Source organism: Salmo salar, chromosome 05, assembly GCF_965601325.2.
Source record: "Salmo salar chromosome 05, fSalSal1, whole genome shotgun sequence".
NCBI lineage: Eukaryota > Metazoa > Chordata > Actinopteri > Salmoniformes > Salmonidae > Salmo > Salmo salar.
In genome coordinates, this window is record NC_138295.1 from 70906405 (window position 1) to 70932342 (window position 25938).

General features: G+C 43.2%; 2 protein-coding genes across 2 annotated transcripts in view; both read left to right on the forward strand.

Moving 5' to 3' along the window:
* The first annotated feature begins 349 nt into the window (after positions 1–349).
* LOC106605693 (meprin A subunit beta) lies at positions 350–14973 on the forward strand. The gene is given in 17 exon segments (XM_082975476.1): positions 350–493; positions 689–780; positions 939–966; positions 1314–1364; positions 1448–1485; positions 1603–1681; positions 1802–1919; positions 2051–2229; positions 2385–2603; positions 2981–3133; positions 3526–3569; positions 3666–3711; positions 4303–4518; positions 4768–5211; positions 5354–5539; positions 5863–5974; positions 14384–14973. Coding segments are annotated over 16 exon segments (2049 nt in total). The 5' UTR covers positions 350–493; positions 689–723; the 3' UTR covers positions 14463–14973.
* A 3598-nt stretch (positions 14974–18571) lies between these two features.
* LOC106605695 (meprin A subunit beta) overlaps positions 18572–25938 on the forward strand; it is a 30396-nt gene continuing 23029 nt past the window's right edge. Inside the window, exons 1-2 of the mRNA XM_082974939.1 lie at positions 18572–18631; positions 18882–19020. Of these exons, the coding sequence (XP_082831065.1) occupies positions 18572–18631; positions 18882–19020 (199 nt within the window). The remainder of the gene's footprint in view (positions 18632–18881; positions 19021–25938) is intronic.

Consider the following 25938-nt stretch of genomic DNA (forward strand, 5'->3'; position numbering starts at 1 on the left):
GGGTTAATCATCATGAAAAGGTATTAGACTGGGCTGTAAATTATTTTTGTATTTTTTTTTTCTCCCTGTCAATCTTTAGTCAGACATACAGATGTATCTTAATTTGACCTATATTGTCACAGCAAAATAATCCTGCAGCAACAGGATTTGAACGATTAGTCCATAATGTTGCTTGAACGGTGGTTAGACTATTAGCTGGCCAAAAGTTGGCAACATGGAAAGTGCAATACTCTTAATATAACCGTGTGTTAGTGTGGCTTTTCAGTGAATTTATGTAAATCACGAAGCTCATCTGCATTTCCTGCTTTGCAGGAAAATTCTCAACAACAAAAGACTGAACAAATTATGATCCTACATCTGTAATGTATTCAGGGCAGGTCCGAGGTCCACTCGATGGTATAAGTGTTACAGTATACCGTTGGTTTTGTGTTATCAGTGTTGCGGCTTTAATCTCTCCATTTCTCCTCACATCTCTTTGACATTGGCCTATCATGTAAGTGTGAATACTACCTATTTATTTTATCGCTCTAATTTCTTGATGTCCTTTCTTCTTCAAATCTTTTGTATTCACAAGGAATTGGATGTTTTCATTCAAGCACTATTCATATAATATCCATTCACATACAGTATTAGAATGACTTTGAATGGGAATTACATGTTTTTCTTTTGTCTATTTCTACTGTTATAGTGTGAATTGTCAGTTGACAAGAACCAGCACAGAGAATGACTTTGTATGCATTTCTCCTGCTGAGTGTGATTAGCCAGCACACTTTGACTATGGTAAGATACATCACATCAGAGTGTATAGCTTGCCCAATAGTGTTTAAATTGAAATATCACAATTATAATGACCAAATATGATGATGTATTTAAAAGGTAACCATTGGAGTCAGATTAGAGATTAGTTAATGTGTTTCTGTTTCTGTGTGACTCCACAGCCAACTTCAACAGTAGGAGATATAGCAGGTACTTTACCCAGAAATATAACCAACAGTCACTTGAATTATGGGTCAGGCACATAACAGGATGCTAAACCTCAGAATATACTGTGTCGTTTAAAATGTAATCCTGGGTGAATTATCTTTAATGGTTTTGGTAATGAGGATCTAATGATTACTGATGAGTAACATTCCAACACATCACATGTCAACAATGATTTCATCATATCTACGGTGAGCAATCATGTAATTGTTGGACTAATGACTTGTTTTCAGAGCTAGATCCTGTAACACTACAATAACTGTGACCCTATTCACACAACAGTATCATCAGGGTCTATAATTATAGCAGACATTGTACTCTGACTTTAACAGGCGCTGGAGAAGAAGAGGAAAGATACCCAGACATCACAGAGATAAACAAAGGTAAAAAGCCAGACTTTACAGGTAACTGTATCTCCGTCATACAGTAGATGGCCCTCTTCACGTACTCTCTCTCTATATATTAGATCTGGATCTCCATGAGGGAGACATCATGCTGCCATCTGTAAGTACACAGTGTTGTATTAATGTGCATATATTGTGTTTGTATCTATTTTAAAATGATCACTTTCATAATTATAACAATTATTATGAAATTGATATATGGTGCCTATTTCCATAGGGAGGAGCGAGAAACACCATCCTAGGTGATCAGTATAGATGGGGTATCCCTGTCCCATATGTTCTGGATGAAAGTCTTGGTAAGACATTTGACCACAGCGAAACATGCTTGGCCATTCAGTAATTAGAAAAATATGTGTAATCATGTAAATTGACATAATATATCCTACTGTTCAAGCCATCTGGTTAATCTATTACAGATATGAATGCCAAAGGGATCATTCTTAGGGCGATGGAGCAGATTCGCCTGAAAACCTGTGTGGACTTCAAACCTCGGGAGGCAGAGCCGAACTACCTCTTTATCATTGAGGATGAAGGGTAATATAATACCTTAATATTTGAAAAATCTAAATTCTTAATGGTTAGAAGGACCACTAAAGTAAAATCTCTCATTTTTAATTTTCTTTCATTTGTCTTTCTGTTTTGCTTCCTTATTTCTTTCTCTTTAGATGTTATTCATACGTTGGGAATCAACGCTGGGGCAACCAAAGCCTCTCCATTGGACTTGGCTGTGGTCATATCGCCATTATAGAGCATGAGTTTTTACATGCTCTGGGCTTCTGGCATGAGCAGTCTAGATATGACAGGGATGACCATGTTACCATTGTCTGGGAAAACATTGAAGAATGTTATTTGTTCTGCTTTGCTGTCCTAAAATAATAATGAGTGCAAAGTTGCAAAAATTTAGTCAAAACTATATTAAGTGTTTGACTACAATCGACACAGCAATACAAGTACCATGTCAAGTAAAAGCATAATTCTACTTATTATTTTTGTACTCAGGAAAGGAGCACAATTTTTAAAAACGCAGCGCAAGTCAAACCAGCACCCTTGGTACCCCGTTTGATTACACCTCGGTGATGCACTACGGAAAGGAGGACTTCACCAATGGCAACGGATCCACCATCATCACTAAGCAACCAGAGTACCAGGATGTAATAGGCCAACGGCTGGACATGAGCTCCAATGACGTGTTAAAACTAAACACGCTGTATAACTGCAGTAAGTAAGCTATAGAACTTTGTTCAGTGAAAGAATGAGACAAAACCATGGACTTATGTGTTTCATTAGCAGCATGTCAATAGCTTTTATATTGTATTGGTCATTGATTGGGGCGGCAGGTAGCCTAGTGGTTAGAACGTTGGGCCATTAACCGAAAGGTTGCTAGATCGAATCCCCGAGCTGTCTTTCTGCCCCTGAACAAGGCAGTTAACCCACTGTTCCTAGGCCGTCATTGTAAATAAGAATTTGTTCTTAACTGACTTGCCTAGTTAAATAAAGGTTAAACAATAAAAATAAAATTGATGGGAATGTTGTAAAGCATCACTACTGGTCTACCATGCAAATGCTTCCCTTGTATCTATGTTTTAATTATGCAGCATCTGCGGTCACATTCCTAGAGACATGCAGCTTTGAGGACATCCAGGAGTGTGGTATGACCCTCTCTGCCAGTGGCAATGCCAGCTGGGAGAGAGTGGGCAGTGTCCAAGAGGGGCCAAACTCAGACCACACCAAGCTGGGTCCTTTATGGGGTAAGCCTCCATGTTATAATCGTTAGGGCTCATTTCAATCAAACATGAAAACTTAACATTTTAATTTGACACATTATATAAGGAGTTAAACATTGATTCATTAGGTGCTGGCAGACTGTCAGTTATGTGTTTTTATTGTTAGAAGTCTGGCCAACTCTCATCCCTGAAAACAATTATTCTCTCTCCAATGGCAAGTTTGGTACATCTTATGTTTTACAGGCTCAAAACTCACCAAACCATGTCGCTTGACTAATTCCTCATGGCCTGCTATGATCAAGTTGATGCTGCTGATCAGATTCAGAATCATATACAATAGGCCAGAACCTAATTTCCCCCTGATGTCATTGATAATTCATGGGTTCATCTCATATATAGATTTTTATTTCTGACAGATACTGATCCAGTGTCTGTGGATAACAGTACCACGTTTCAAAATGCTATGTATACTGACTGACTATATACAAATTGTCTGGTGTTTTATTTACGACATGTATATTTTTGCTCAATACATGATTTATTTGTTATTTTTACAGAGACTGCCCCTACTTCTGCTACTAACATGTCAACCACTGACAGCGGTGAGTTACTGTGCTCAGTCACGGACAGATAAGCTTTAGCATTGCAGAGATTCCATAACAGAAATCAGAAGATGTACTTGTAGAAGTTTATTATCAACTAATATCACCTTTATAAACCATTTATTAAAGCGGCAATCAGCAGTTGAAACAATAAAGCGTTTTCCCCACCTCTGTTTTGGTAAAAAGCTGAGGGATGGGGCTGGAGAAAAGTGACCATTCTCAAATTTATAGACAGAGCTATGGCTGCAAGGACTGACCATCCATGATGTCAAAATAACAGTTTTAACCATGTTGAGGCTATTTAATATTTGTTTACATCTACTTTGTTTGCAAACATTGGAGTATAACAAGCTTACATTTTGGGTTCTGATGAGGTACGACAGTTGAACTAAGCTCATGAGGCAATTATAAGTTATATTCTTCAAGAATCAATGGGTCCATATCATTCATTTATAAGTCCAAAAATGGATTTAGCAACTATGGATTGCCCCTTTAAATGATATGTATATATACATTTTCATCTAAGTATGTATGCACAGGGAGGAGGGTAGTGTAATTTTACAGTCATCCTCCATGTGTACTGTTTTACAGATGGTGGATTCTTCATGCACTACAGTACAGCTACTGGTAAAGAGGGAGACGGGGCCAAAATGGAGAGTGTGAGGAAGACACCACGGAGGCAGTTTCAATGCCTGCAGTTATTTTACTACCACAGTGGGGGTGACCAGGACCTACTCAACATCTGGATCAGAGAGTATGATGACAACAACCCCAAAGGAACTCCCCGACTCATGGGCCAGATAACAGGTGATTATGTAATCTAGTCTCAAATCATATGATCTCATGGTAAAATCTGTTTTTTAAAATAGGGAGATGTAGTTGATATATAGCTGTGTCAAATTGTAAGGTACTGGATCAATGTTACAGAGAATAATGTTTTTTCTAGTGATCCTCCTAAGAAATTAGAGAATGGAAAAATATGGGCATCGATTTCATGTGTCCACGTCAATATTGGGTAAATATTCACCCTGTCTGGTGTGAAATCTATTTTCACAGGCCCACCAGCGTCTTACTGGCAGCTCCACCACGTGTCCCTGAACGCCACCAAAACCTTCCAGGTGGAGTTTGAGGTGCGTAAAGGAGCAGGACCATCTACAGGCGGGGTTTCCATCGATGACATCAACCTGTCAGAGACAGAATGCCCCCATCACACCTGGCAGATTAGAGACTTTGAGAATGTTGCAAAGAACACTGACACCTGGCTATTCAGTCCAAGACACTACTCCAGAGACGGCTACGCCTATCAGCTGATGGTTGTTCTGAGATCAAGTTATATTGGAGTCTATGCACGCCTCCTGTCTGGTAAATATGATGACCAGCTCCAGTGGCCCTGCCCATGGAGACAGATAACGTTTCTGCTGATGGACCAGAACCCAAACATCCAGCTACGTATGTCCAAGCAGAACAGCATCTCCACTGATCCTGAACAGATTGATTATAGTGAGTCAAACAGCTTTACATTACTTGAATGAAATGTTATTATCATAAGATTATTTCTGTGCAGTTTCAAATGATATCATCATAAACAACCTTAAATATTAACTTTTTGCATTTATACATGATAAATTACATGATTTTACAGAAAATGGTGAGAAGTATTTATTTTGGGACATCCCTCGCAAAAATGGAACCTTTTACAAACAAGAGGGCAATGACTCAATCTACGCAACCAAAGGTTGGGGCTACGGCTATTTTATGTCCTTTAAGGACATCAAGGACAAAGGCTTCCTCAAGGGTGGTGACATCTTCTTCCTCACCTCCATGCAAGGTCAGCTGTTAAAAGCAGATCATACTTCCATTTTATATGGTGTTATTAAAAAAGAAAAAAAATTTTTAAGAAAAACATTTACATAACATTAATAATCATTGTTTTAACATAAATAATACATTTTTCCTTCAAAGAGTGGTAATGGTGACGGGTTAAACAAACTAAATCTTCAGCAATTATTTTGGATTGATGTTTTGCACCAACTCTCAGAAAATAAATCCCAGAAACTGTTTCTTATGTAATTTATAATTTGTTTAATTTACAATTTAAAAATCATCAGAACAGATCAAATATACTATGATAATATGTTGCTTTGTCTCCAGATATCTCCAGTCTGCAATGTGCTGGTAACAACTTACTCCCCTGTCCTACTCCACCACCACAGGACTTCACCCCGTTGCCCAGCAAGCAGGAGGAGGGCCCATATTCAGCCAGGTACAATCTTTCTAATTACAGACTCAAATGAGCCTTGTGTATGGCGCCGGAGAAGAAGGCAGACGTTTTACGTGTCCCCAACCGATTGTGATTTTTTTTGTTCGTTTACTTGCGTTTTTTGTAACTGATTGTTTTTATTTATTTTGTACATAATGTTGCCGCTACCGAAAATAAATTCTGGACATCAGGACTGCATTTTCTCACCACGGACTGGCAGAATGCTTTTTTTCCTTTAACGAGTCTGACGAGCCCGACGCAAACTATATACTGCTTTCTCAGGAACAGGCCCAGATACCTGTGATTTGCGTGAAGAGGAGGCAGAGAAAAAGGGAACAGAGGGCGGGCTGCCTTCTGTGAATTTGTAGGCGATCAAATAAACCCCCACTTCCTTTCATTCTGCTAGCAAACGTGCAATCTTTGGAGAATAAAATCTATGAGATACGAGCAAGATTAAACTACCAACGGGACATTCAAAACTGTAATATCTTATGTTTCACGGAGTCGTGGCTGAACGACGACACTATCAACATACAGCTGGCTGGTTATTCGCTGTACCGGCAGGATAGAACAGCGGCATCTGGTAAGCCAAGGGGCGGCAGATGATGTATTTTTGTAAATAACAACTGGTGCACAATATCTAAGGAATTCTCAAGCTATTATTCGCCTGAGGTAGAGTATCTCATGATAAGTTGTAGACCACACGATCTACCTAGAGAGTTTTCATCTGTATTTTTCGTAGCTGTTTACATACCACCATAGTCAGAGGCTGGCACTAAGACAGCATTGAATGAGCTGTATTCCGTCATAAGCAAACAAGAAAACGTTCACCAGAGGTGGCGCGCCTAGTAGCCTGGGGACTTAAATGCAGGGAAACTTAAATCCATTTCACAAAATTTCTATCAGCATTTTAAATGTGCAACCAGAGGAAAAAAAAACTCTGGACGTTTACTCCAAACACAGAGACGCATACAAAACTCTCCCTCCCCCTCCATTTGGCAAATCTGACCATAATTCTATCCTCCGGATTCCTGCTTACAAGCAAAAATTAAAGCAGGAAGCACCAGTGACTAGATCAATAAAAAAGTGGTCAGATGAAGCTACAGGAATGTTTTGCTAGCTCAGACTGGAATATGTTCTGGGATTCCTCCGATGGCATTGAGGAGAACACCACATCAGTCATTGGCTTTATCAATATATCTCCCCACAGTGACCGTACGTACATACCCCAACCAGAAGCCATGGATTACAGGCAACATCTACACTGCGCTAAAGGCTAGAGCTACCGCTTTCAAGGAGCGGGACTCTAACCCGGAAGATTATAAGAAATCCCGCTATGCCCTCCGACGAACCATCAAACAGGCAAAGCGCCAATACAGGACTAAGATTGAATTGTACTACACCAGCTCTGATGCTCGTCGGATGTGGCAGGGCTTGTAAACCATACAGACTACAAAGGGAAGCACAGCCGAGAGCTGCCCAGTGACACAAGCCTACCAGACGAGCTAAAATACTTCTATGCTCGCTTCGAGGCAAATAACAATGAAACTTGCATGAGAGCACCAGCTGTTCCGGATGACTGTGTGATCATGCTTTCCGCAGCCGATGTGAATAAGACCTTTAAACAGGTCAACATTCACAAGGCCGTAGGGCCAGATGGATTACCAGGATGTGTACTGTGAGCATGCGCTGACCAACTAGCAAGTGTCTTCACTGACATTTTCAACCTCTCCCTGTATGAGTCTGTAATACCAACATGTTTTTAGCAGACCACCATAGTGCCTGTGCCCAAGAACACTAAGGTAACCTGCCTAAATGACTACTGACCCATAGCACTCACGTCTGTAGCCATGAAGTGCTTTGAAAGGCTGGTCATGGCTCACATCAACACCATTATCCCAGAAACCCTAGACCCAGTCCAATTTGTATACCGCCCCAACAGATCCACAGATGATGCAGTCTCTATTGCACTCCACACTGCCCTTTCCTACCTGGACAAAAGGAACACACACCTATGTGAGAATGCTATTCATTGACTACAGCTCAGCGTTCAACACCATAGTGCCCTCAAAGCTCATCAATAAGCTAAGGACTCTGGGACTAAACACCTCCCTCTGAAACTGGATACTGGACTTCCTGACGGTCCGCCCCCAGGTGGTAAGGGTAGGTAACAACACATCCGCCACACTGATCCTCAATACAGGGGCCCCTCAGGGGTGCGTGCTCAGTCCCCTCCTGTACTCCCTGTTCACTCATGACTGCACGACCAGGCAGCACTCCAATACCATCATTAAGTTTTCCGATGACAAGGAGGTCAGAGACCTGGCCGTGTGGTGCCAGGACAACAACCTCTCCATCAACGTGATCATGATAAAGGAGATGATTGTGGACTACAGGAAAAGGAGGACCGAGCACGCCCCCATTCTCATCGACGGGGCTGCAGTGGAGCAGGTTGAGCGATTCAAGTTCGTTGGTGTCCACATCACCAACAAACTAACATGGTCCAAGCACACCAAGACAGTTGTGAAGAGGGCACGACAAAACCTATTCCCCCTAAGGAGACTGAAAAGATTTGTCATGGGTCCTCAGATCCTCAAAAGGGTCTACACTTGCTCCATCGAGAGCATCCTGACTGGTTGCATCACCGTCAGGTATGGCAACTGCTTGACCTCTGACCGCAAGGCACTACATAGGGTTGTGCGAACGGCCCAGTACATTGCTGGGGCCAAGTTTCCTGCCATCCAGGACCTCTATACCAGGTGGTGTCAGAGGAAGGCCCTAACAATTGTAAAAGACTCCAGCCACCCTAGTCATAGACTGTTCTCTCTGCTACCGCACGGAAAGAGGTACCGGAGCGCCAAGTCTAGGTCCAAGAGGCTTCTAAACAGCTTCTACCCCCAAGCCATAAGACTCCTGTACACCTAATCAAATGGCTACCCAGACTATTTGCATTGCCCCCCCTCTTTTACACCGCTGCTACTCTCTGTTATTATCATCTAAGCATAGTCACTTTAATAACTCTCCCTACATTTACATTGTAACTCAACTAACCGGTGCCCCCGCACATTGACTCTGTACCGGTACCCCCCTGTATATAGTCTCGCTATTGTTATTTTACTGCTGCTATTTAATTACTTGTCACTTTTATTTCTTATCTGTATTTTTTTAACTGCATTGTTGGTTAGGGGCTCGTAAGTACGCAATTCACTGTAAGGTCTACCTACACCTGTTGTATTCGACACATGTGAGTAATAAAATTCGATTTGATTTGTAATAATTGCTATATTTTTAAGACAAAAGTAATATTCTGCAGATGTTGCATAAATCCGACAGTATGCCTTGAACTATTTGAGGTCTGGGTTTATCACCCCTTTACAACACAATCATATTGTGTGCTTTTTGCTTTTTCTGTGTTCTCTTTTTCATGATCATAGTAAATATTTTCTGTTCTGGTAGTTTTGAAATAGTAAATAAAACAAAGGATGAATTCCATAATAAACTAATCACAATACCGCATGCAGCCATCCACAGCAACATCTCTAGGATATCTGTTATTTAGTGCCATCTACTCTACTGATGAAATCAAATTGTATTGGTCACATACACATGGTTAGCAGATATTAATGCGAGTGTAGCGAAATGCGTGTGCTTCTAGTTTTGACAGTGCAGTAATATCTAACAAGTAGTCTAACAATTTCCCAACAACTACCTAATACACACAAATCTAAAGGGGTGAATGAGAATATGTACATATAAATATATGGAGGAGCGATGGCCGAGCGGCATAGGGAAGGTGCAATAGATGGTATAAAATACAGTATATACATATGATGTGGGTAATGTAAGTTAAGTAAACATTATTAAAGTGCCATTATTTAAAGTGGCATTGTTTAAAGTGACTAGTGATCCATTTATTAAAGTGGCCAGTGATTGGGTCTCAATGTAGGGAGCAGCCTCTCTGAGTTAGTGATTGCTGTTTAGCAGTCTGATGGCCTTGAGACAGAAGCTGTTTTCAGTCTCTCGGTCCCAGCGTTAATGCACCTGTACTGACCTCGCCTTCTGGATGGTAACGGTGTGAACAGGTAGTGGCTCGAGTTGTTGTTGTCCTTGATGATCTTTCTGGCCTTCCTGTGACATTGGGTGTTGTAGGTGTCATGGAGGGCAGGTAGTTTGCCCCTGGTTGTCAATGGTGTGCGTACTGGGAGCGGAGTCAGGTGCAGAGAGTTGTGAACAGGCGCACACTTTATTTAGGCAGGAGAAACCAACAGACGGACGCCACTGCGTCGAAACCTCCATCCAATATGAAAAGTGCAAAAACGCGCAAACAGTCACAATAATAAAGTACAACAAATAAACATACCTCGTGAATATAAAAACACGGAATAAACGCCCACCTGAAATAGCGTGTCAAAAATGACACGTAACACGAAACAATCACACACAAAGACATGAGGGGGGAACAGAGGAATAAATACATGTAGTGTGATCGGGGAATGAAAACCAGGTGTGCAGGGAACAAGACAAAATGAATGGATAAATGAAAAATGGAGCGGCGATGGCTAGAAAGCCAGTGACGTCGACCGCTGAACGCCGCCCGAACAAAGAGAGGAGCCGACTTCGGCGGAAGTCGTGACACTGGTGATGCGTTGTGCACACCGCACCACCTTCTAGAGAGCCTTGCAGTGCAGTTGCCGTACCAGGCTGTAATACAGCCCGGAAGGATGCTCTCGATTGTGCATCTGTAAAAGTTTGTCAGGGTTTTGGGCGCTGTTGCGCTTTCTTCACCACACTGTCTGTGTGGGTGGACAATTTCAGTTTGTCTGTGATGTGTACGCCAAGGAACTTAAAACTTTCCACCTTCTCCACTGCTGTCCCTTCGATGTGGATAGGGGTGTGCTCCCTCTGCTGTTTCCACGATCATCTCCTTTGTTTTGTTGACGTTGAGTGAGAGGTTGTTTTCCTGACACCACACTCCGAGTGCCCTCACCTCCTCCCTGTAGGCTGTCTCGTTGTTGTTGGTAATCAAGCCCATTACTGTTCTGTCGTCTGCGAACTTGATGATTGAGTTGGAGGCGTGCATGGCCATGCAGTTGTGGGTGAACAGGGAGTACCGGAGGGGGCTGAGAACGCACCCTTGTGGGCCCCAGTGTTGAGGATCAGCGAAGTGGAGATGTTGTTTCCCACTTTCACCACCTAGGGGCGGCCCGTCAGGAAGTCCAGGACCCAATTGCACAGGGTGGGGTTGAGACAAGGGCCTCCAGTTTGATGATGAGCTTGGAGGGTACTATGGTGTTGAATGCTGAGCTGTAGTCATTGAACAGCATTCTTACATGCGTATTCCTCTTGTCCAGATGGGATAGGGCAGTGTGCAGTGTAATGGCGAATGCATCGTCTGTGCACCTGTTGGGGCGGTATGCAAACTGAAGTGGGTCTAGGGTGGCCGGTAAGGTGGAGATGATATGATCCTTGACTAGTCTCTCAAAGCACTTCATGATGGCAGAAGTGAGTGCTACGGGGCGATAGTCATTTAGTTCAGTTATCTTTGCCTTCTTGGGTACGATGGTGGCCATCTTGAAGCATGTGGGGGACAGCAGACTGGGATAGGGTGCGATTGAATATGTCCATAAACACACCAGCCACCTGGTCTGCGCATGCTCTGAGGATGTGTCTAGGGATGCCGTCTGGGCCAGCAGCCTTGCGAGGGTTAACACATTTAGATGTTTTACTCACGTCGGCCACGGACTTGTCCAAGGTACTAGACAACAACAGATAGACAAAAATAATACAGAACTTATCACTCCTGGAGATATTAACCCCCAACAACAACTGCTCTCCGGGCACCAATGACGTGGACATTGATTAAGGCAGCCCCCGCAGCTCTCTGATTCAGATGGGTTGGGTTAAATGAGGAAGACATTTCGGTTGAATGCATTCAGTTGTGCAACCGACTTGATTCCCTCTTTTCCCTATCCATATAGGCCAATTCCTATGAGTGTAATAGGTTAAAATGGCAGTCAGTAGTATAGACAATAACAAAGCGTAGTCCCCCTTGTTTAAGTAAAAAGATGACTGACCATACATGATATCAAAATTGTAGTTTTAACCATGTTTTGAGGCTATATCGTGTTTGTTTACATTTACTTTGTTTACAAACATTGAAGTTTAAGGAATTTGTAAGTTATATTCTTCAAGAATCAATGGGTAAATATTAATTTATAAGTCCAAAAATCGATGTAGCAACTGCTGATTGCCCCTTTAAAGTGGCACTCTAGTCTCATTTTCACCACATTTAAAACCTGATTTACTTAACAAAAGCCTCGTTTTAATAGACAGTCCAGGTCAGTCGCATTTCTCTTTTGTTCTCTATTACTCTTCAATTGTTCATTTTGCTCAAAACTATTTTTTTTACCGTTTAGTATGTGTACTTTAGTGTACTTATACATGGGATATCGCTTTAACAGTAAAAGTTCAGAAATCGTTGGAGGACGTCTTTAAGAATATAACATAAATGCCTCATGAGCTTAGTTCAACTGTCGTATCCCACCAGAAACCAAAATACAAGATTGTTTTAATACAATGTTTGTAAACAATGTAATTGTAAACAAACACTTTATAGCTTCAAAGCATGGTTAAAACTATAATTTGATATCATGTACAGTGGGGGGAAAAGGTATTTGATCGCCTGCTGATTTTGTACGTTTGCCCACTTACAAAGAAATGATCAGTCTATAATTCTAATGGTAGGTTTATTTGAACAGTGAGAGACAGAATAACAACAACAAAATCAAGAAAAACGCATGTAAAAAATGTTATAAAATGATTTGCATTTTAATGAAGGAAATAAGTATTTGACCCCTCTGCAAAACATGACTTAGTACTTGGTGGCAAAACCCTTGTTGGCAATCACAGAGGTCAGATGTTTCTTGTAGTTGGCCAACAGGTTTGCGCACACATCTCAGGAGGGATTTTGTCCCACTCCTCTTTGCAGATCTTCTCCAAGTCATTAAGGTTTCGAGGCTGACGTTTGGCAACTCAAACCTTCAGCTCCCTTCACAGATTTTCTATGGGATTAAGGTCTGGAGACTGGCTAGGCCATTCCAGGACCTTAATGTGCTTCTTCTTGAGCCACTCCTTTTTGCCTTGGCCATGTGTTTTGGGTCATTGTCATGCTGGAATACCCATCCACGACCCATTTTCAATGCCCTGGCTGAGGGAAGGAGATTTGACGGTGCATGGCCCCGTCCATCGTCCCTTTGATGCGGTGAAGTTGTCCTGTCCCCTTAGCAGAAAAACACCCCCAAAGCAAAATGTTTCCACCTTCATGTTTGACGGTGGAGATGGTGTTCTTGGGGTCATAGGCAGCATTCCTCCTCCTCCAAACACGGCGAGTTGAGTTGATGCCAAAGAGCTCCATTTTGGTCTTATCTGACCACAACACTTTCACCAGTTGTCCTCTGAGTCATTCAGATGTTCATTGGCAAACTTCAGACGGGCATGCATATGTATTCTTGAGCAGGGGGACCTTGCGGGCGCTGCAGGATTTCAGTCCTTCATAGCGTAGTGTCTTACCAATTGTTTTCTTGGTGACTATGGTCCCAGCTGCCTTGAGATCATTGACAAGATCCTCCCGTGTAGTTCTGGGCTGATTCCTCACCGTTCTCATGATCATTGCAACCCCATGAGGTGAGATCTTGCATGGAGCCCCAGGCCGAGGGATATTGACAGTTCTTTTGTATTTCTTCCATTTGCGAATAATCGCACCAAATGTTGTCACCTTCTCACCAAGCTGCTTGGCGATGGTCTTGTAGCCCATTCCAGCCTTGTGTTGGTCTACAATCTTGTCCCTGACATCCTTGGAGAGCTCTTTGGTCTTGGCCATGGTGGAGAGTTTGGAATCGGATTGATTGATTGCTTCTGTGGACAGGTGTCTTTTTTCCAGGTAACAAGCTGAGATTAACAGCACTCCCTTTAAGAGTGTGCTCTCAATCTCAGCTCGTTACCTGTATAAAAGACACCTGGGAGCCAGAAATCTTACTGATTGAGAGGGGGTCAAATACTTATTTCCCTCATTAAAATGCAAATCAATTTATAAGATTTTTGACATGCGTTTTTCTGGATATTTTTGTTATTCTGTCTCTCACTGTTCAAATAAACCTACCATTAAAATGATAGACTGATCCTTTCTTTATCAGTGGGCAAACGTACAAAATCAGCAGGGGACCTTGCATCCATAGCTCTATCTATCAATTTGAGAGTGGCTACCTTTCTCCAGCTCCATCCCTGAGCATTTTACCAAAACCAGTGTCGGGTATCTGCTTTGTTATTGTTTGAAATGCAGATTGCCCCTTTAAAAGCATCTATATGACTCATTCATTTAGTGGAAGGTTGATATTTCTGTCCTTTTTCTTCCAGCCTCTTTGACTTCTCCTCTGGACTGGTGTCTACCCCAGCGATCATCGTCATGGCTCTTATGTTGTGGTTGATTCACTGAACGACATTAGAACCTAAACATATAGCTAACAACAGTCTATAAAGCCCGATGACCTACGATGATTTACCAGAGAGATTATATTAATGTATGGTAAATGTTTGTGCCTTGTATATTACCAACCCTAATGTCATCCTGATGGAAATTACAATAGTTTTGCTAAATAAATATACTTATGAGATAATCCAATTTTAGATTTACTTTGAAACGGTATGGTTATTTTGATGGTAAGCATTATAGTCAGGACCAAACCTTGTCATACTGATTTAATAAACAAATGATGTAATGTAATTATAAAAAAGAATCAATACGTTATAACCAATGATTACAATATAGTAAGTAAAATAATAAGTCTGCCTATGGGATTGCAAAAACTAGGAATCGGGGGATTTGTATGTTTTACATGTGACATAAAATACAATTTAGTGAACTATTTACAATTTACAGCATAAAATATTTTAACTTTTCTATATTACATGTAAATATTTAACTAAAGTGTACTTTTTGCATCATACAGATGGGGTCATAATATTTGGATTGTCCTTGACAAGTTATGGGGCCTTTTCACTGAGTTTCTCCCTCTATATTTTCCATGTCACACCGGTAAAGGATATGTACTCTTTTTGCTCTAATCCAGAGCGAGTTACAGTTATGCATTCATCTTAAGATAACTGATGGGACAACCACATATCACAGTTATAGTAAGTCCATTTTCCCTCAATAAAGTAGCTATCAGCAAAGTCAGGGAAAAAGTGGTGTGAGTGTTAGTTCACAAAAAGTCTAAATAATTATACAGTGCCTTCGGAAAGTATTCAGACCCCTTTACTTTTTCCACATTTTGTTACGTTACAGCCTTATTCTAAAATTGATTAAATAGTTTTCCCCCTCATCAATCTACACCAATACCCCATAATGACAAAGCAAAAACAGTTAAAAAAAAATGTTTTGCCCCCCCCACCCCAGACTGAAATATTACATTTACATAAGTATTCAGACCCTTTACTCAGTACTTTGTTGAAGCACCTTTGCCAGCGATTACAGCCTCGAGTCTTCTTGGGTATGACGCTACAAGCTTGGCACACCTGTATTTGGGGAGTTTCTCCCATTTTAAACTGCAGATCCTCTCAAGCTGTCAGGTTGGATGGGGAGCGTCACTGCACAGCTATTTTCAGGTATCTCCAGAGATGTTCGATCAAGTTCAATTGCGGGCTCTGACTGGGCCACTCAAGGACATTCACAGACTCATTCAGACACACTCCTGCGTTGTCTTGGCTGTGTGCTTATCCTGTTGGAAGGTGTGCTTATCCTGTTGGAAGGTGTGCTTATCCTGTTGGAAGGTGTAAGTTCGCCTCAGTCTGAGGTCCTGAGAGCTCTGGAGCAGGTTTTCATCAAGGATCTCTCTGTACTTTGCGCCGTTCATGGTTAGGGACTGGTCTCACAGTTGTGATGTGAGAGCTAGTTGTGAGAACCACCATATCGTTTTTTTGCATTAGCTGACAGATCAGAAACAGATTTCATATGTTGACCAGATGATAATCAAAAGGTAATTTGATCTCTCTCTCTAACAAAAGGACAAAAGATGTGTCAGGAAAGGAGGCTATTGTACATGAACAATGCTAAACTCATTGACTCCCAAAAAATGCATACACATAACAATCAATCTGTCATTACGTCTTAAAACAGAAGCATGACCACAAACAAGGAAACTATTTTGACGTCGTATAACATATGACAGCAACTTTTAGACTAAGTTTGCCCTCCTTTATCCCCACAGATAAAGGTCGAGGGAAAATCAGTTGATGATTTTTCAGCAGACCAAGATTGATATGTATGTACAGTTATCTTACTGTGTGCAATTATCTATCACCTTACATGATGATGTATTAGTGTATCACAAAGAATTGAGGAATCTGTGGTGTCTTGTCTTTTCAGACATTTCACTGTGGTTTGCATAACAATGAGCGACAATTTAGAAGCTGAGCTGCTCCCTGTCACATTTGCTCCTGCTACGCCCTCTGGTGTTCATCCGGTGTCTTCTTGACCTGCAGTCACTCCCCCTGTACTCTCTCTCTCTCTCCCTCTCTGTGTGATTGTGTGGTTGGAGACAGGTGTGCTGGAGTCAGAGCAGATTCCTAACAGCTGCAACTCGTTCCATATCAAGACCTCCACAAATACTCAGTCCTGCCACTTCCAGTCTGCCAGATCGTAATCTCTGTTCATTACCGCTCTCTCTGGCTCCTGTCTCCTGTTCCACATCTCACCACCCAACTACCTTGCTCTGGATTTTACTCACCACCACTACCTTGGATTCCCCTCAGGACCTGTTTACCCTGTTCTACTCAGCCAACTCCAACCTTAGTCTCCACATCTGTTTTTTCTGCAACTCATCCAAGCTTCCCCAGATCTGCACTCCATATCTCCCTGTGTAACAATAAATATTTTGGTTCATTCATCCCTGTTTCCTGATCTGAGTCTGCTCTTGGGTTCCCCAGTGTCGCTCCACTTAACAGTACGATCTGGCCAAGAGATGAACCCAGCAGACTCCACTACTCTTCACCAAATTCTTGTTGGTCAAGGCACTCTCCTTGAGCAACATGACCAAGCCCTGAAAACCCTGCTGGAGAACATCAAGGAGTTTTCACAGAGCCTGTCTGACATACGGGTCCGAACCTCCGCCCAGAGTTCACAACCAGTCTCAAGTCCCTCTTCTCCACGCCGGGAGCCTTTTGTTCTGACTCCTGAGCGGTATGATGGTAATCTTGGCGCTTGCAGAGCCTTTCTTATGCAATGTTAACTAGTATTTGAGCAACAGCCCTACTCTTATGCTAGTGAACGAGCCAAGATTTATTTTTTGATTGGCTGCCTTTGGGGAGCAGCGATTTCCTGGGCCACTTCGGTGTGGGAGAGACAGTCACCTATCTGCTTCTCCTATAGTGGATTCACAGATGAGGTGAGGAAGGTCTTCGACCACCCGGTCTGTGGAAAGGATGCTGCTAAACGACTTCTGTCCCTTTGTCAAGGCCCCCAGAGTGTGGCTGAAATGGCATGTGAGTTCCGTACCCTCGCCGCAGAGAGCGGCTGGAATGACGAGGCCCTTCAGGGAGCAGGGTCACACTCACTGAGACCCCCAAGGACGAGTTGGTGTCCAGAGAGGAGCCTGATTGACTTCACAAACTAATTTCTCTCACTATCCGCATTGACAACCATCTCAGTGAGCGTCGGAGGGAGAGGGGAGGTAGGGTTGCATGTTCCATAACATCTGCTTCAGTGCCTTGCTCACTTTCTCTGACTGCATCACATCTCCAAGCATGTTCTAATCCTGAACCCATGCAGCTAGGCCGGACCCATCTATCTCCAGGGGAGAGGCAGCAGCGTATCAGTACTATGAGCTGTCTATATTGTGGCCAGGTTGGTCACCTGGTCTCCACTTGATCCCTGTGTCCAGCAAAAGAGGGGTCTCAGCAGTAGTGGGGGACATACTGTTGAGCCAAATCGACTGCCCATCATCTCCCAGACCCCTGCTTGAGGCCAACCTTGTGTGGCAGAGCCAGGCTTTTCCTCTGCCTGCTCTCATCGACTCAGGCGCCGATGAGAGCTTTCTGGACTGAGGGGTCATTAATCAATTGGGTCTGGACACTGTTTCGCTCGATTCACCTCTGGATGCCAACACTCTCAATGGAAAGCTACTCTTCCGTGTTTTGGAGAGAACTGTTCCTGTTATCCTGCGTCTCTCTGGAAATCACCAGGAAAAGATCAGTTTCCACATAATTGACTGTTCTCACTCACCTCTGGTTCTGGGCCATCCATGGTTAAAGCTACACAACCCACAGATTGACTGGTCCACCGGAAGGGTAACTACTTGGAGTACATTTTGTCATTCTAATTGTCTACATTCTGCCCTTCCTCCTGCCTTGTCTGCACCCCAGTCCATTCCAGAACCCCCAGACGTGTCTTCTGATCCTCCAGAATATCACGGTCTAGCTCCTGTATTCAGTAAGCACCACACCCCATCTCTGCCGCCTCATCGGCCATACAACTGTGCTATGGAGCTTCAGCCTGGAGCTCCTCTCCCTAGTAGGTTGCCTAACCTCTCTCGCCCCGAGCAAGAAGCCATGGAAGAATACATCCGGGACTCCCTGGCTGTCAGACATATCAGGCCTTCTTCCTCTCCGGTGGGAGCGGGGGTTTTCTTAGTCAAGAAGAAGGATGGGTCATTGAGGCCATGTATAGACTTCCGTGGGTTGAATAGTATCACTGTCAGGAACAAGTATCGCTTGCCACTATCAGTGCTGCTTTTGCCCCCCTCCATGGTGCCACAGCGTCTACTAAACTTGACCTCCGGAATGCCTACCACCTTGTCCGCATCAGAGAAGGGGACGAGTGGAAAACAGTGTTCAACACACCACTTGGACATTTCCCCAGACCAACGGCCAGACCGAGCGGGCCATCCAGGAGTTGGAAACTGCAATATGCTGTGTGACTTCAGCTAACCCTTCCTCATGGAGTGCCCAGCTACCCTGGGCGGAATATGCCCACGTCACCCTCATCAACGCCTCATCAGGTATGTCTCCCTTTGAGTGTGCTCTGGGTTACCAATCTCCCTTGTTCCCTGCCCAAGAGGTCGAAGTAGCGGTGCCCTCAGTCCAGGACCACATGCGCCGTTGTCGTCGCACCTGGAGGAGGGCCCGGGTTGCCCTCCTTCGTGCCTCCGCCAGGACCCAATCCCAAGCTAACCGTCGCTGTGCTTCAGCCCCGGTCTACACTCCAGGCCAAAATGTATGGCTCTCATCTAAGGACTTGCCCCTGAAAGTGGTTTCCAAAAAACTAGCTTCCCGATTCATTGGACCCTTTGAGATTGATCATGTCATAAACCCCTCTGGTGTTCATCTGAAACTCCCAGACTCTCAAAATTCACCCGACCTTCCATGTATCCTTAATTAAACCAGTCTGCTCCAGTCCCCTGTCCCCTCCTGCAGATGCTCATCGACGACCATCCATCCTGCCTATACTGTCCGGCGGCTTTTGAATGTGCGCCGTCGGGCCGCGGTTGACAGTATCTGGTGGACTGGGAGGGATATGGGCCTGAGGAGCGCTAGTGGGTGCCCCGTCATCACATTCTGGATCCCTCCCTCTTACAGGATTTTCATACCTCTCACCCAGGCGTCCGGGGGGGGGGGGGGGGTACTGTCACATCTGCTCCTGCTACGCCATCTGGTGTTCATCCAGTGTCTTCTTGACCTGCAGTCACTCCCCCTGTACTCTCTCTCTCTCTCCCTCTCTGTGTGATTGTGTGGTTGGAGACAGGTGTGCTGGAGTCAGAGCAGATCCCTAACAGCTGCAACTCGTTCCATATCAAGACCTCTACAAATACTCAGTCCTGCCACTTCCACTCTGCCAGATCGTAATCTCTGTTCATTACCGCTCTGTCTCTGGCTCCTGTCTCCTGTTCCACATCTCACCACCCAACTACCTTGCTCTGGATTTTACTCACCACCACTACCTTGGATTCCCCTCAGGACCGGTTTACGCTGTTCTACTCAGCCAACTCCAACCTTAGTCTCCACATCTGTTTTTTCGGCAACTCATCCAAGCTAACCCGGATCTGCACTCCATATCTCTCTGTGTAACAATAAATATTTTGGTTCATTCCCTGTTTCCTCATCTGAGTCTGATCTTGGGTTCCCGGTGTCGCTCCGCTTAACACTCCCACTGAATGTCCCTGAACACAGCTATCTACGGTCATTTTCTTTTTGAAAACATATCATTAATAAAGTTCTGTCCAATATTACGCAATTGGAAGTTGGGTGTGTTGGAATTAAGATACAGTTGAAGTCAGAAGTTTACATACACTTAGGTTGGAGTCATTAAAACTAGTTTATCAACCACTCCACAAATTTCTTGTTAACAAACTATAGTTTTGGCAAGTCGGTTAGGATATCTACTTTGTGCATGACACAAGTACATTTTCCAACAATTGTTTACAGACAGATTATTTCACTTATAATTCACTGTATCACAATTCCAGTGGGTCAGAAGTTTACATACACTAAGTTGACTGTGCCTTTAAACAACTTGGAAAACTCCAGAAAATGATGTAATGGCTTTAGAAGCTTCTGATAGGCTAATTGACATAATTTGAGTCAATTGGAGGTGTACCTGTGGATGTATTTCAAGGCCTACCTTCAAACTCAGTGTCTCTTTGCTTGACATCATGGGAAAATCAAAAGAAATCAGCCAAGACCTCTGAAAAAAAAATTGTAGACCACAAGTCTGGTTCATCCTTGGGAGTAATTTCCAAACGCCTGAAGGTACCACGTTCATCTGTACAAACAATAGTACGCAAGTATAAACACCATGGGACCACGCAGCCATCATACTGTTCAGGAAGGAGACGCATTCTGTCTCCTAGAGATGAATGTACTTCGGTGTGAAAAGTGCAAATCAATCCCAGAACATCAGCAAAGGACCTTGTGAAGATGCTGGAGGAAACAGGTACAAAAGTATCTTAATCCACAGTAAAACGAGTCCTATATCGACATAACCTGAAAGGCCGCTCAGCAAGGAAGAAGCCACTGCTCCAAAACCACCATTAAAAAAAGCCAGACTACAGTTTTCAACTGCACATGGGGACAAAGTTCGTACTTTTTGGAGAAATGTCCTCTGGTCTGATGAAACAAAAATAGAACTGTTTGGCCATAATGACCATCGTTATGTTTGGATGAAAAACGGGGAGGCTTGCAAACCGAAGACCACCATCCCAACTGTGAAGCACGGGGATGGCAGCATCATGTTGTGGGGGTGCTTTGCTGCAGGAGAAAATAAAATTGCATCATGAGGGAAGAAAATTATCTGGATATATTGAAGCACCATCTCAAGACATCAGTCAGGAAGTTAAAAGCTTGGTCGCAAATGGGTCTTCCAAATGGACAATGACCCCAAGCATACTTCCAAAGTTTTGGCAAAATGGCTTAAGACAACAAAGTCAAGGTATTGGAGTGGAGTGGCCATCACAAAGCCCTGACCTCAATCCTATAGAACATTTGTGGGCAGAACTGAAAAAGCGTGTGCGAGCAAGGAGGCCTACAAACCTGACTCAGTTACACCAGCTCTGTCAGGAGGAATGGGCCAAAATTCACCCAACTTATTGTGGGAACCTTGTGGAAGGCTACCTGAAATGTTTGACCCAAGTTAAACAATTTAAAGGCAATGCTACCAAATACTAATTGAGTGTATGTAAACTTCTGACACACCAGGAATGTGATGAAAGAAATAAAAGCTGAAATAAGTAATTCTCTCTACTATTATTTTGACATTTCACATTCTTAAAATAAAGTGGTGATCCTAACTGACAGGGACTTTTTACTAGGATTAAATGTCAGGAATTGTGAAAAACTGAGTTTAAATATATTTGGCTAAGGTGTATGTAAACTTCCGACTTTAACTGTATTTGCTGGAAGGTGAACCATGACAAATTAATCAAATCTATTACTTGGTAATAGTGTTGGACAACATGTAGAAGATGAATGAGATGATCTCTCTGGCTGCAAAATAAAATATCCATCAAAGGTGGCAAAAATGTGAGTCTGCATAATCTTCTGAATTTAGTTTGACACCGTTTTTTGGGGGGTTTGAATGCTTTTTATTGTAAGTTCTTAAAATAGCACAATGAGTTGAACTATATCCATAGGCTCCACCATTTCCTATATATACTGCTCAAAAAAATAAAGGGAACACTTAAACAACACAATGTAACTCCAAGTCAATCACACTTCTGTGAAATCAAACTGTCCACTTAGGAAGCAACACTGATTGACAATACATTTCACATGCTGTTGTGCAAATGGAATAGACAACAGGTGGAAATGATAGGCAATTAGCAAGACACCCCCAATAAAGGAGTGGTTCTGCACAGACCACTTCTCAGTTCCTATGCTTCCTGGCTGATTTTTTGGTCACTTTTGAATGCTGGCGGTGCTTTCACTCTAGTGGTAGCATGAGACGGAGTCTACAACCCACACAAGTGGCTCAGGTAGTGCAGCTCATCCAGGATGGCACATCAATGCGAGCTGTGGCAAGAAGGTTTGCTGTGTCTGTCAGCGTAGTGTCCAGAGCATGGAGGCGCTACCAGGAGACAGGCCAGTACATCAGGAGACGTGGAGGAGGCCGTAGGAGGGCAACAACCCAGCAGCAGGACCGCTACCTCTGCCTTTGTGCAAGGGGGAGCAGGAGGAGCACTGCCAGAGCCCTGCAAAATGACCTCCAGCAGGCCACAAATGTGCATGTGTCTGCTCAAACGGTCAGAAACAGACTCCATGAGGGTGGTATGAGGGCCCGACGTCCACAGGTGGGGGTTGTGCTTACAGCCCAACACCGTGCAGGACGTTTGGCATTTGCCAGAGAACACCAAGATTGAAAAATTCGCCACTGGCGCCCTGTGCTCTTCACAGATGAAAGCAGGTTCACACTGAGCACATGTGACAGACGTGACAGTCTGGAGACGCCGTGGAGAATGTTCTGCTGCCTGCAACATCCTCCAACATGACCGGTTTGGCGGTGGGTCAGTCATGGTGTGGGGTGGCATTTCTTTGGGGGGCCGCACAGCCCTCCATGTGCTCGCCAGAGGTAGCCTGACTGCCATTAGGCACCGAGATGAGATCCTCAGACCCCTTGTGAGACCATATGCTGGTGCGGTTGGCCCTGGGTTCCTCCTAATGCAAGAAAATGCTAGACCTCATGTGGCTGGAGTGTGTCAGCAGTTCCTGCAAGAGGAAGGCATTGATGCTATGGACTGGCCCGCCCGTTCCCCAGACCTGAATCCAATTGAGCACATCTGGGACATCATGTCTCGCTCCATCCACCAACGCCACGTTGCACCACAGACTGTCCAGGAGTTGGCGGATGCTTTAGTCCAGGTCTGGGAGGAGATCCCTCAGGAGACCATCCGCTACCTCATCAGGAGCATGCCCAGGCGTTGTAGGGAGGTCATACAGGCACGTGGAGGCCACACACACTACTGAGCCTCATTTTGACTTTTTTTAAGGACATTACATCAAAGTTAGATCAGCCTGTAGTGTGGTTTTCCACTTTAATTTAGAGTGTGACTCCAAATCCAGACCTCCATGGGTTGATAAATTGGATTTCCATTGATTATTTTTGTGTGATTTTGTTGTCAGCACATTCAACTATGTAAAGAAAAAAGTATTTAATAATATTATTTCATTCATTCAGATCTAGGATGTGTTATTTAAGTGTTCCCTTTATTTTTTGGAGCAGTGTATAAATGCTCCAGAGTTCAGAGCTCGTCAAGTTCAGTCGATGAAGAGCCATTTTCATTCAACAGGGGCACTTTCACGTAAAGTTCTTATGATGCAATGTTAGACTGTGTAGTAGCATTAAATCTGAAAGTTATGCATTATTTTATTGCATGACTGCTTTACAAGAATTAAGAATTAATATACATTTGTTCTTACATATATATTTTATTATTACATTATCTTTAAATATTACAAATATAAACAACATATCTCTATCATGGGTGTATCATTACTTGAGATTAAATGTATTATGGAATAATTTTATACCAATTGAAATGTGTGTGTGATCACTGAGAATAAAATATTTTTGTATCTTATTTGACCTTTGTGTCACGTCCTGACCAGCAGAGGGCGTAATTGTGTTAGTCTTGGTCAGGAAGTGGCAGGGGGTTTGTGTTTGTTAAATGTTGTGTGGGTGATTGGACTCCCAATTGAAGGCAGGTGTGTTGAGTTGCCTCAAGGGAAAACTCGAGAAAGTTGAGTGAAGTTCAATCACGTGCTTCTCTCCGTGGGTTGATATTTCTTATGCGCTCTGGAGCTGCAAGACAATCTCAGGTCTCCTGCGCATGCGCACAGTTTAGAGGGAACACTGGTCCACACTGTTGGTGACTGAGTCAAGACCATGTACAAATGTATCTGACACCGAAACAAGACCAAGACACTCAATATGTTTTCTCGAGACCAACATTACAACACTGGTAGAGATTCAATATTGTATTGTATTTTCCATCAGCAGAGACCACCAGCTAAGGGTATGATAACTAGGGGTGAGTTGTTACATAGGTATAGTATGCATGCATACACATGTACAGTATCATTCAAACATTAGGACACACCTACTCATGCAAGAGTTTTTCTTTATTTGAACTTTTTCTACATTGTAAAATAATAGTGAAGACAACAAAAATATGAAATTGTTGTAATCAGTCATAAAAACCATCAAGCGCTATGATGGAACTGGCTCTCATGAGGACCGCCACAGGAAAGGAAGACCCAGAGTTACCGCCACTGCAGAGGATAAGTTCATTAGAGTTAACTGCACCTCAGATTGCAGCCCAAATAAATGCTTCACAGAGTTCAAGGAACAGACACATCTCAATATCAACTGTTAGAGGAGAGTGCGGGAATCAGGCCTTGATGGTCGAATTGATGCAAAGAAACCACTACTAAAGGACACCAATAAGAAGAAGAGACTTGATTGGGACAAGAAACACAAGCAATGGACATTAAACCAGTGGAAATCTGTCCAAATATGAGATTTTTGGTTCCAACTGCCTTGTCTTTGTGAGACGCAGAGTAGGTGAACGGATGATCTCCGCATGTGTGGTTCCCACCTTGAAGCATGGAGGAGGAGGTGTGATGTGTGGGGGTGCTTTGGTGGTTACACTGTCAGTGATTTATTTAGAATTCAAGGCACACTTAACCAGCATGGCTACCACAGCATTCTGCGGTGATACACCATCCCATCTGGTTTGCACTTAGTGGGACTATCATTTGTTTCTCAACAGGACAATGGCCCAAAACACACCTTCAGGCTGTGTAAGGGCTATTTGACCAAGAAGGAGAGTAATGGAATGCTGCATCAGATGACCTGGCCTCTACAATCACCCGACCTCAACCAAATTGAGATGGTTTGGGATGAGTTGGACCGCAGAGTGAAGTACTGTTATAATCTCCACCCGGCACAGCCAGAGGAGGACTGGCCACCCCTCAGGTTTATTCCTTGGTTCCTGTCTTTCTAGGGCATTTTTCTTAGCCACCGTGCTTCTACATCTGCATTGCTTGCTGTTTGGAATTTTAGGCTGGGTTTCTGTATAGCACTTTGTGACATCGGCTGATGTAAAAAGGGCTTTATAAATACATTTGATTGATTGATTGAAGTGCTAGGCATATGTGGGAACTCCTTCAAGACTGTTGGAAAGGCATTCCATGTGAAGCTGGTTGAGAGAATGCCAAGAGTGTGCAAAGCTGTCATCAAGGCAAAGGGTGGCTACTTTGACGAATCTAAAATGTAAAATATATTTGGATTTGTTTAACACTTTTTTGGTTACTACATGATTCCATATGTGTTATTTCATAGTTTTGACTTGTACTGTATAGTCAAGTTTTCAAGATAAGTAACCTTCAAAAGTTCAAAATCATCACCGTATGACGCATGTTGCTGT